The sequence below is a fragment of the Podarcis vaucheri genome (genome assembly GCF_965113315.1).
Source record: "Podarcis vaucheri genome assembly, chromosome: 10".
Taxonomy (NCBI): Eukaryota; Metazoa; Chordata; class Lepidosauria; order Squamata; family Lacertidae; genus Podarcis; species Podarcis vaucheri.
This window is the reverse complement of record NC_138748.1, coordinates 8,952,451-8,965,043: the sequence shown is the minus strand read 5'-3', so window position 1 is coordinate 8,965,043 and position 12,593 is coordinate 8,952,451. Positions and strand designations below refer to the sequence as shown.

The 12,593-nt window shown below is 41.0% G+C and overlaps 1 protein-coding gene across 6 annotated transcripts in view; it reads left to right on the top strand.

The window, feature by feature from the left end:
- The window catches only part of ATXN7L1 (ataxin 7 like 1), a 75,829-nt gene that overhangs the window by 41,634 nt on the left and 21,602 nt on the right, over positions 1-12,593 (top strand). For 5 of the 6 annotated variants that reach the window (XM_082239592.1, XM_082239591.1, XM_082239594.1 and 2 more), the window contains one exon: positions 9,121-9,343. In XM_082239592.1, the coding sequence (XP_082095718.1) occupies positions 9,121-9,343 (223 nt within the window). Of the gene's footprint in view, positions 1-5,015; positions 5,117-9,120; positions 9,344-12,593 lie in introns of those variants that run through there. The other variant, XM_082239596.1, reaches the window with a different exon arrangement.

The window sequence follows — 12,593 nt, the reverse complement described above, 5'->3', positions numbered from 1 at the left end:
TTTGCACGGCCCGTGGGCTTATTCAGGAATTTCAGCGCAGGAACAAGAGGAAAAGGCTATTTAATTTCCCAATGTGGCAATAACTTAATTTAGGTTTTTTTTCCTGTCGTTTGAAAAGCGTTCTATTGGAACACTCAGATTTTCATAGCTTCTCAGCTGCTTGCATATACATAGCCAGCAGAGGGAGCTCATATCATTACATATTTGGCCTTGCATCTATTGGCCTATTCTGGGATCTGAAGGAGGCTTTAACAGTAGAAAGCTGCAGTCAAATGCTTTCATTTCTGCAGGTGTAATTCTTGCCATCTCACTTGGAAGTTTAGCCGGCAAATTAACTGGTGTCCTAGAACTCTTTTAAAATTGGATTCAAATTGTAACCTGTACTGTTGCCTTTCTTGGTTCACAAACACTGCAGTAAGTAGCAGAGCAAATGAGAACAAGCTTTCCAGAATTGTATGAATCTCATCCAACAGTGTTGTTCAGTAAGGTGTAGAAACAGATTTCAGCTTTCCTCACTCCCCTCCTTGCTCCCTCTCTAAACTGAATAAGATTTGAAACAGATTTATCTCATAGCATGTCATACATGAACAAAAACATATCCAATACTAGATCTATTGTTCCACACTTGATAATCACCTGATGGCTTTCCCAAGAGGAGCAATGTATATTTAATTTATTATTAGTTGTTTTCAAGGGTTTGTTTTTTTTCTGTTACAAGAGTGACTGTTGCAGGCTGGTGTCCTCCTTCCGCCTGGAATTACTTTAATATTCTGTTGAGCCCTGTTTATTTTATTTCACCAAATTAGAGATAAGCACAGGCTCTCTTTCTGTATTTAGTTGGCAGTGCCCACTTGTGAGGTGCAACCGGAGTTTCATCGGCGATGAGTAACAAATGTGGTCAGGGGATTTCTGGGCCGATTTGGTTGCTTGTTTGTGTGTGTGCAGGCTGCACACAATGGTCTGGAGGAAGCTGAGTAAGGGACTGAATATTACCTTGGCAGGTCGTGTTCCTTTGTCGTATCTGCTGACTAATGTAGGTGATATGACGGGGAGAATCTGGGGGAGAAGGTGGTGCTTAACCCTTGCCCTGCTTGCTGCCTCCTGTCCATACAAACCCCTCCTTTCCAAGCTTTTCCTCCTGGCTATGCTTATGCCATACTTTTTGAAGGTGATCTGGAGCAGGGCGACCCAACTTTTTTAGCTCATGGAACCCGCGGGCCACGTGCTGCGTTGTTGTGCATTCGTGGGGAGGGGGAGGCAGCAAGGCCAGAATTTGACACACACACACACCCAGTCCTTGTGCTGCTTTCCCAAAGCCAGCTAAATGAAGTGTCAGTCTTTGAAAAAGAGGCATGAGGCTCTGGCAGCGTCCTAAGCCCTCCCACCGCCTTCCCAAAGCTGGGAAAGCACCAATTAGGCTTTAGGAAGGAGGGTGATTTCAGTGGGTCTGTTCTGCATATGATTTTGTCAGATGCCACCCCTTAATTTTAACCCTTCAGTCTCAAGCCATTTCTGTAGTTTCCGTTGTCAAATACCGTATTTTTTGCACGATAACACTCACTTTTTTCCTCCTAAAAAGTAAGGGGAAATGTCTGTGCGTGTTATGGAGGGAATGCCTACGAGTGGCATGCCTACGGATTTTCCTCCTCTAAAAACTACGTGCGTGTTATGGTCGGGTGCGTGTTATAGAGCGAAAAATATGGTAATTACAAAGCAAGCTACAATAAGGTTAACAGATTTTTTTCAAAGAACCCGGGGACACAGTTATTACTTATTAATGTTTTTTAAAAATATATTCTCTTTTGTGGTCTCCTCTGTTGCGCGGCCTTCCTCTGGGCCCCAGCCTGCTCTCCTGGAGCGCTAGCAGCTGTGGAGTAGACTCGGGTCGGGCCTGGGCTCTGCCACGTGTCCTTGCCCTCCCGGTGCTCTCCTACCTCTTCTCAGCAGCGGCAGTGGCGGTGCAGCAAGGTTGGGGCTAGCCTGGTAGCGCAGTTGGCTCTGGCTGGCTTCAGGAGCTGCTCGCTGCCGTGGCGCCCACCATTTTGCCTCGCCGGAAGTCCCCATATGATGTGTCTTGTGCCGTTGAACCAATCATGCAACTTTCATTCCCTACTAATAAATCTACAACACTTAAAATATAAATCCGGGGACGTTAAATGAAATCCGGGGACAGATTTTTTTTTTAAAAAAAATATTTATTATTTTTCCAAAAACACTAAAAGAAAAAAGAAGGGGGAAAAAAGAAAAAGAAAAACAATACAATACAACACATTGAATTAACAAAACAAGATTAAGACAATAAAATAAATCAACCAATTTCATTATCCCATCTTTCATTCACTTATTTCCACGACCTCCTCACACCTCCCTTTTTGTATTCCACTTCTGTTAATTATTTCAGCAATTCCTTTCCATCCTCTGTTTTCAATCCTATAATTATCTTAACTCATTCTAACCTTATTTTTCCCCCTTTAATACTCTATTAACCTATCTGTACTTAATTCCTTATAATATTTCTACTAAAGCCATGTAACTTCATTTCAACATTTTTCTAACATTCATTAATTTTACAATATTTCTGTAGATAATCTTTAAACTTTTTCCAGTCTTCTTCCACCAACTCCTCTCCCTGGTCTCGGATTCTGCCAGTCATTTCCGCCAGTTCCATGTAGTCCATCAACTTCATCTGCCATTCTTCCCGGGTGGGCAAATCTTGTGTCTTCCAATACTTCGCGATGAGTATTCTTGCTGCTGTTGTTGCGTACATAAAAAAGGTTCTATCCTTCTTTGGCACCATTTGGCCGACCATGCCTAGGAGAAAGGCCTCTGGTTTCTTCAAGAAGGTATATTTAAATACCTTTTTCATTTCATTATAAATCATCTCATAGAATGTCTTAATCCTTGGGCACGTCCACCAAAGATGAAAGAATGTGCCTTCAGTCTCATTACATTCCCAACATTTATGTCAGGCATATGATAAATTTTTGCGAGCTTGACTGGTGTCATGCACCACCTATAAATCATTTTCATTAAGTTTTCTCTTAGGGCATTACATGCCGTAAATTTCATACCTGTGGTCCATAACTTCCCAGTCAGCCATCATTATATTATGTCCAACATCTTGTGCCCATTTAATCATAGCTGATTTCACCGTTTCATCCTGAGTGTTCCATTTCAACAGCAAGTTATACATTTTTGACAAATTCTTGATTTTGGAATCCAACAATTCTGTTTCCAATTTTGATTTTTCCACCTGGAAACAACTTTTTTGTCCAAATTATATGCCTCCATTATTTGATAATAATGGAGCCAATCTCGCACTTTATTTTTCAATTTTTCAAAGCTCTGCAATTTTAGTCTGTCTCCCTCTTGTTCCAAAATTTCCCAATATTTCGGCCGGGGACAGATTTATAATTCCAGGGACTGTCCCCGGGAAACGGGGACGTGTTGTAACCATAAGCTACAAAGAGCAGCTACTGACACCGCCACATATTGAGAACTTTTGCTTCTGTTGAAAGCAGTACTGCAACTTACTTTGAGGGGGTTGGGTTAAAGTTGCTTTTCACATTCTTATGCTTTTTGTTAAAAGTAGCAGTTAAGTTCGAATTGGAGCTTTGGCAAAATATTTAGGAGAAAGGTATGTGGGAGGTAGAAATTCATCAAGTGGGAATGAAGGGGAAAGTTGCCTGTATTCAGCTAATAGACTCTGCTTCTTGTAATTGACTGTTAAAGTGGGGAATCAAACAGTGGTTTGTGAAGCTCCATGCATGCCTCACAAAAAAAACCCCACAGAGCATGCGCAGAAACATTTGAGCGTGCTTTGGACTGTTGGGAACATGGCTTTACTTTCAGAGTTTGGGGTCACTCATCTATTCCCCAACCCTAGATATGATCACTGTTAAAACAGAACCAGGTTTTATTGGTATAAATGACAAGTCAACATTTGTAATATATTGGTTTTTAAAATGCATTATGACACTCCTCTGTTTACATAAAACGCACAAATGGGTTATTTGGCTGGATTTTGATTTTATAGAGAAACCATATTTCAGTGGGTAGAGCACATGTTTTGCATGCAAAATATTATAGGTTAATTTAGTATAAATGAAACTTGGGTAATAAAGCGAGGGAAACCTCTCCTTGAGACCTTGAAGAGCTGGTGCCAGTCATAATAGGAGCAGGGACAAGTAACTTGTGGCCTTACAGGTGTTTTTGGACTCCCATCAGCCTCAGCCAACATGGTCATTGTTCAGGAATTATGGGAGTTGAAGTCCAGGAATATCTGGACCAATAGTCTTACACCATATAAGACAGTTTCGTATGTTTCTGCAGCAAAGGAAATAGTTGTTATGCGTATGCCTCCTCATCGGTTGGTTGCAGAACTCACCAAAATATGTAGCACAGTGTTTCTCAAACTTGGGTGCCCAGCTTATGCTGGACTACAACTCCCATCATCCCTAGCTAGCAGGACCAGTGGTCAGTGACGATGGGAGTTGTAGTCCAACAACAGCTGGTCACTCAAGCTTGAGAAACACTGAGGAGCAGTGAATAAACTTTTGACAGTAGAAAAAGAAGTGATGGTCTCTTGACTGATTGAACAGACAAGATAGCTTTCTTCGTGTGAACAGAGTTGCTGGCCAATGCTAAGCCACATTGTACACAGACAGTACCTAATTGTGTGGTAGACCTGAGCTGTGTTTTCAAAATGCAAAAGGCCATGGTAATTGGGGGGTAAGTTTACCGCCATCCCTACTTAGTCACCTTGAGATTTGCCCCCAACAAAACTTTATTAATGTGCGGAGTATTTTCCTTTGATAATGCATGGTAGTTGTCTTTCTCTTTTTTAAGCTGTTTAAAAAGTTATATTGTTTAAATGTAAGGGTGTGAAACCTGGTTAGGGATGGTGTTTTGTGTCTGTAGTCAAAGCAGTTGGCGGCTGCAAGTGTGCTGCTTACTGGAGCAGTCGCCTGCCTCGTTTCCAGCCTTTGCAGAATACTTAATCATATCGCTGTCATTCTCTGACAGTGTCCGTAACGTGAATCATTTCATGTTCCAGCAGTACAAGTTGTTTACAGTCGCCCTAGAATTGGATTAACTTGGCAGACTGGGCCTCGGTGTAAGTCCTTTTAGTTTACAATTTCTTCTAGCCAGCTGTTTTGTGTACTGTGTCTTCTTGCTGATTTCCCCCTCCCCAGCAGAAATGAGGAGTTTTTAGCTGTTTTATGTCGGAAGACAATGTGTGTAACCAGTACAGGAAAAGTGCAACTTGGAGGGTATTTCAGCTGATTGTTTTCCACTAATGTCTCCGGAGTTAACAAGTTTCTTAAATTGCTTTTTTTTTTTTAATCAAAAACATCAGTGCTCTTCTTCGACCCGGCAGTCTGTTTCCTTTGTCAGTTTACACGAAGAGCCAAAGCTAAACTCTCTGCCATTTCCTTTTCAACCGTGCAAATACAATTGGAGTGGATTCAGTTTGAAGATTGTTTTCAACCAAACTTGAAACTATGTTTATCCAACTCTCTCAGGTTATACATTTTTCTTTGGATATTTTCTACCACTCCTACAGCGCTCTAATTTGTTAGCAGACTTTCCCTCTCCCTTCCTTCCTTTCTGTTATTTAATTTAATGGACAACAGTGTGTGCTAGACTTTGTCACAAGGAAAATGAAAGTGTTTAGCAAGGTGTTTATGGCGATTGGCTGTGAAGTAACTGCCTGTTATCCCTAATCTCCCCAATGACTCAAGTTATTTGGCTCGTTACAAGAGTATGCTTTTTTGTATTAAAATATTCTTGGCACTTGGTTTATTGTTTAAACCTTTTAAACTGGAAGCATACGTCATATCAGTTACTAAGATAGTAACCTACAAAGTCGTTGACTTATGACGGGCATGCCTGTACGAAATCAGTTTGGTTGCATGCTTAATGAAAATTCCAAATGAAGTGTGTCAATCTATAGTTTTGCGATATTAACAGGAAGTACATTGCAGTAGCACATTAACACCATTGTAAATGAGTCCCCACCTTGCTCTGAGTCTCTGGTTTTCAATTTTGTAAGCTAACATTGATAAGTAGCTTTCTAGCTGGGTTAGTGGTGGCCTGATTTTCCAGTTTTCACTGGGGATCTTGAGCTCTATCTCAGTAACCCAGCCTGAGACAAGTAATATTTTTGTTGCCTCTGTTCTTCTTTTGCTCCCAGTATTTTGTCTGCCCACAGAGTTATGTCCCCATCTCTGGCACTCTCTGAGCGCTTAAATGTTGGGAAGGCCGTGGTGACCTGCAGGGTTTCATATACACTATGCTCTATTTTCATGAGGCTCATTTTTCAATGTAAAAAGTGCCCTTTCAGTAAGTTGGAAGAATCTGGCAAACTGCAGTTACTTCGTGCATTTTTTGCACCTTATTTGCAACCATTATTTGTTGAATTACTGCTGCTGTCTCATTTTATTTTAAAGGGCTTCTTCACGGCATAGTCCATGCCCATCAGGGGTCATGCAGTGAACATAATGACATCATAGCGCTGCCTGGTCCAAGTCTTACATTTTATAGAGAGCTTTAAAAAAAATACAGGGGTTTTTAAAAAGACAGAATATCAATGGAGGAATTCTAAGCTCTCTTATTATCCTAACTGTGAATGGAGAGAGGAAACTTATCCCATTGATTAGGCAGCAAGGCTGATACTATCAGATTTGCCATATTATGCTGGTGTTTTTACTGCCCACCAGTGGCGTAGCGTGGGGGTGCAGGGGGGGCCGGCCGCAACATCTGGGGGTTAGGGTTAGGGGGCGCAAATCCACGGGCTAGGGGGCGCAAATTACTTGCCTTGCCCCGGGTGCTGACAACCCACGCTACGCCACTGCTGCCCACCACCATTGCATGGGAGAACTCTTGCCCTGATGCAGCTATGATTATTTGCAACAGAATGTTGTTGGTGATAAAGACGATACATTAAATCAACCACACATGATCTGATAGGGTGGGGGGAACACTGCCTGATTGCTTTGGCAGTGGAAGCATATCTTTAAAAAGTTTTTTTTAAAAAGCACTGACCGAAAAGGGGCTCAGCAGTTCTTTTATGGTTGGTCCAGTAAGGAAGAATGCTTTAATCAGCAGAAATGGGGTTGAAATGGTCGCATTCTTAGCCCACCAAGTTCCTTTTATAGATTTTTCTTTAGTAACTCATTTCTACTCTTCTGCCACTGACTTAGCATCCTGTGGCTGCACAACTGAAATTTACTTCACTTCCTGCCTTTTTGCATTTGTTGTTCCTAGGGCTTTTCATACGATTCTTTATCCTGAGATGATAATGACTTGTATCACTCCAATCAGCAATTAATCTGTAAGGCTTGGGGAAAATACGAAAGCATAGTAATAATTTGGAGTTCTTGGCTCTCACCTTTTTGTGTTTTTCTCTGAATAACTGACAACTGTAGCATATGGTGACTTGGGTAATCACAAAGTTCAAAATTCAATACAAATAAACAACCTTGGATAATAAACAGGAATGACAAAACTTTCTTCCGGCATATGCACAAATTATTGGCTGAAGACTGTAGCATGAATAAACACAATCTGATATGCTAGATTTTGATAATGTAAAGGCATAAATATTCATTCTTCTAGGCATTGTTCTTCTCACACATTCCTGTTGTCTCTTTTCTCTAATGTTTGCAACGTTACTTGTGATACTTGGCTTGTGTTCTTTTTAAGCATTTTTTGAGCATTTTTGAGCATTTTTGAGCGGTTGAGATCATGTTGCTACTAAAGATCGATTATCCAACTTCATAATCTATTGACATAAAGCTAATCCACACAGTTTTTACGTTGGTGTATGTGAATTAAATGTATAACGAGGTATTGGCTTTTGCATGCATGAGACTGTACAGCCAGTGAGATCAGCTTAGACATTTGATATGTGCATGTGCTGAGGAATGGAAGAGAGTGCAATCTTAAGAGAGGCCCTTGACTATGACAAATTGAGCGCCTTTCCCCTTGTATTGGTCGGACAGAATGTGACCTTTAAGGTCCATGGGCTTCTCACTTTAATTTTGCTGAAGGATTGAAGAAGGAATTAATGTTGTCTTTCTCACCCTTTTGTTTTTAATTGATTATGACCGTTAATATAAATAGTTAAATACTGATCAGTATAAATACTTAGGCAGTTCATTCAGATTCAGTTCGTAGTTCAATTTTTCGTTGCAGAAATAGGACCTGGCATTTCCTATAAATGTGGTAATTAATGGTCCCTAATGAAAACGAGTATGTGCAAACTGTTACTGCAGATCAAATCATGAGCAAATGAAAAGGCTGAAATTTGAAGTTTTGCATATCATAGTACATCATTTTGTGTTTGCTAACAGGCACAGGAAGTCAGGACAAAAAGTTTAGGACTGTTTCAAAGATTGTAACTGATCTGTGAGCCAGTTACTTTTATTTTCTGCTGCTCAAGCATGGGATCACATGATGACATATATGTACAGCAGCCATTTCCTTGACTGTTCTCTTTTTATTTGAAAAATGTGCCATTAAGATCATGGGAATTGCCACCACATCTAAAATTATTTGCCCTAGTCTCAACATTTCTCTATTCTTAATTACAAGTCTACAAGCAAGACTTGGGGGGGAGGGAATGTTGGGAATTATTTTTGTGAGAGAAATGTAGCTTTGTTGTGTAATTATTCGGCCACCCTATTAAGCTGAATAGCACAGAATGAAGAGGTGCTGATATGTTTTGAGTGTGCATAAGGAAAATTCTATTTATTATCCATACAGCTTGTATCTCGGCCGAAGATACCTGCAAACCAGCCCATTCATCAGACATAAGAGTCCCACTTGGTTTCCATTTGGCTTTTCCAAGGACTGTATTTCAGTGCCAGCTCAGCAATAACCATTAGCATTGATTCACCAAGCACACAGTGTGGCACTGTACTCCATTTCTATTTTGGCCATCTGTATATTATAATATATATTATAGTATAAATAATGTTTTAATAGCAAATCAGTTTTATTCGGGATGCTTTGGGCTTGTGGTTTCTATACTGCTTGGGTTTCTTTCTTTTTTCTTACCTAGCTGCCATTGTCTTGCCTATTCATTGTCTCTGGCTTTTCCCCTCCCTGCTTTAGAACGAAGACACGGTTCAATGTGTAAGCCTTCTCCATCTCCAGCTTCTCCACCCTGCAATTCCAGGGCATCATTTATACAGATGAAACCGAGATCCTGTATCAGCGGCCATAACCCTGTCAATAACAACTCAAAGCCATTCAAAATGCCCAAAGACAATCTAATTACCTCCACTAGCAAACAGCACATGGTCTTTTCTTCGAAAGTATCAAGGGATAAACCTTGGTAAGTCACTGTTCTGGAAAACTGTTGGGGTTTTTCTTCTTCTCCATATTTCTTATAAAACAGGCACGGAAATTTAATATGTGGCTGAATAATGGATCTCTTCTAGCGTTGGAGTAGTGTGTGTGTGTGTGTGTGTGTGTGTGTGTGTGTGTGTCTTAAATAGAAAATCACAAGATGGACATATTGTTTTTGTGGTGTACCACAAAATGACATAAAATAAACAATCAGATTATATCCACAAAACAAAGATAGCACAAATTAGTAGCTCAAATGAATTTATCAACATAGTTGAATGATCCCTCAAAGAAAGTCTGAGTGAACAGGTGAGTTTTAAGCAGGTACTTCAATGCCAATACTGCAGGTGCCTTCCTGTTGTTGAGGACAAGTGCTGCCACACTTAGGACCCTGAATTTGCGCACCCAATACTTTCCTGCCTTTCCTTAGTTCCTTGTGCTGTGTTGACGGTTGCTCCAAAATTTCCCCGAATTCCGGGTGTTGCTCTTGGTAGGAGGAGCTCCAGGAGCACAGCTGGAAGTATAGAATTCCCCATTTGGAACTTGGATCCCAGACAATAGCTGTATATAAGAATAATACTGTTACTGCATGATTTGTGTGTTGTATCTGCCCAATTGCCTGTGGTGTTATAATTGACTAATTCCTTGTGAATTATTTACATATGGGAATTCATTCATGGCGCAAGAGCAGGAAACCTCCATTTATGCCCTGTGGGTATGGGTGTACTTAACACATGTGCATATGCGCACACCTAAAAAAAAAAAATCCCAGTCATTTCATGTTGCAGCCCCATTGACATTAATAGGAAATGTTTGTTTAGTGGCACGCCCAACCAGCTCTTAAGCAGATACAGTAGATTTCTGGGTACCATTAAAAGGCATCAAACTGTCAATTATTTCGTTTATCGTTGTATTTGTGCTATCATTCTGGACTGTAACCAGCCCTGCAGCCCTGCTGCTGCAACAGACTTCCATGCATGTGACGGAATGTCATCTTCAAAAACCACAGAGGCTAGGACTTGCCAATCAGAAGGTCGGCAGTTCGAATCCCCGCAACAGGGTGAGCTCCCATTGCTCAGTCCCTGCTCCTGCCAACCTAGCAGTTCAAAAGCATGTCAAAGTGCAAGTAAATAAATAGGTACTGCTCCAGCGGGAAGGTAAACGGCGTTTCCATGCACTGCTCTGGTTCGCCAGAAGCAGCTTAGTGATGCTGGCCACATGACCTGGAAGCTGTACGCCAGCTCCCTCGGCCAATAAAACGAGATGAGCACCGCAACCCCAGAGTCGATCACGACTGGACCTAATGGCCAGGGGTCCCTTTACCTTTACCTTTATTGAATGAGGACCTGTTTTTTCAGCCCTTTGGGGCTGCTTTTTAATAGCACTTTATGCCAAAAGAGTTAAAACATGCTTGAATAATAGTGTCTCTGCACATGTACAGAAGGAAGTCTCCCTTGCAAAACAAACCTTAGGCATTGCTAAATGACTGTCAGGATCTCTAACAGGGCCTGCACTTCCTGAGATCTGGAAAACTAGGACCTCAGCGAGGTAGTCAAATATACTATATCATTTTTTACAGCTGTCGTGACCCTATTCATCATGTCTCCTTTGTCCTGGATTCCTGTGGCAGTCTTCAGTATATAGACCCTCCCTTAATTTATAATCTAGAACAGCCTCTATGCCTAGGGCAGCATATTGCCATATCTTGCTCTGGCTTTCTCTAGGAAAAATAATAATTTGTCAATATTGCATTTGATATTTCTGTCCTGGAAACATCTGGAGAAGAGCAACCCTAGGCCTTTGTGTGATAGGATATGGGCTGTTGCATCCTTATTGCAGTTTTTAATATTTGACAAGGCCCATTACTGAGCAGTTTTCTTTCCTAAGGGACAAAAGTTGAATGCATCGTAATTGTAGCATATAGAGTAGAAAGGATGATTCCTTTATCTGTGTGAATTAGATTGGATATGCACTAGTGCAGACCCTCCGAGTGTCCCTATTTTTCAGGGACGTCCCTGATTTACAGAAGCTGCCCCAATTTCTGATTGGATCCCAGAATGTCCCGCTTTTCCTTAGGACATCCCTATTTTCATTGGAGAAATGTTGGAGGGTGTGGAGTTATCCGACCCCCAAGCCATCTGAAGGCAATCCTGTATAGGGAAGTTTTTTTTTTTAAAAAAATGCTTAATGTTTTATTATGTTTTTATATATGTTGGAAGCTGCCCAGAGTGATTGGGGCAACGCAGTAAGATGTGTGGGGTATAAATAGTAAAATTATCATTATGGAATGGGGCATCCCTATTTTCATCGGAGAAATGTTGGAGGGTATGCTAGTTCATTTGCTCTTAATTAAAAATGACATAATATTAGAAAGGGGCGTTACTGATTTTCTCGGCTGCCATTGTGCTGTTTCCAATGTGAGACTTTCCTTTGGACCACATTTGGTGAGACCAAACTTGGGTCCATTAAATTCTGTGGGTCTACTCCGAGTAAAAGTTAGTTGTATATGACCCAATAAGAGGTTGTGATTTTGCAAGTTAATAAGGAATTCAGACTTCCTTTGGAAAAGACATTTCCTGAGGAGGGGATAGGAGGAATCACATCAAAATGGCTGAACCCCACTCCATGACAACATGGCGACAGCAAAATGCTGATGAAATATTAGTTAATCCCAGTAGTTATTTTATATACCTGGGGGAATGTCTGCTACTTTTTGTTCTTGGATTATAACATCAAGAGCATGAATTCTCAATAGGTAGCAGGCAATATCCATTCCAAAGTTGTCGTTTATAGGCAAAAGGTGGCAGCCACTGACTCAAACCCATTTTAAAACAGAAAAAACAGTCCTGTTTCTACTGAGAGGTTGATCCAGATTAATTTTTCAAGCCTCTGTCCAGCATCTACTGAAAAGCAGCACTTAGAATCATAGAATTGTACCAAAAGACCAGTCCTCTGCAGTGCAGGAATATTTTGCCCAGTGTGGGGTTCAAACCCACAACGCTGGAATTAAGAATCTTGTGCTCTATTCCGGTTGGCTAGGGTGCCTTTTCACCAATCCCATATGTTCTCAACTACAGCTTTATCACTAGTCTATCTCTACTCATCCTAATGTCTGGCTTCTTTTTCCCCCTTTACTGGATTGCAGTTTTACGGGGTTTTTTTAAGGGATAGGACCTGCTTCACGGAATCAGTTGTGGCTTTGACCCATCTTCTTGCAAGTTGCCCAGTTTCAAAAC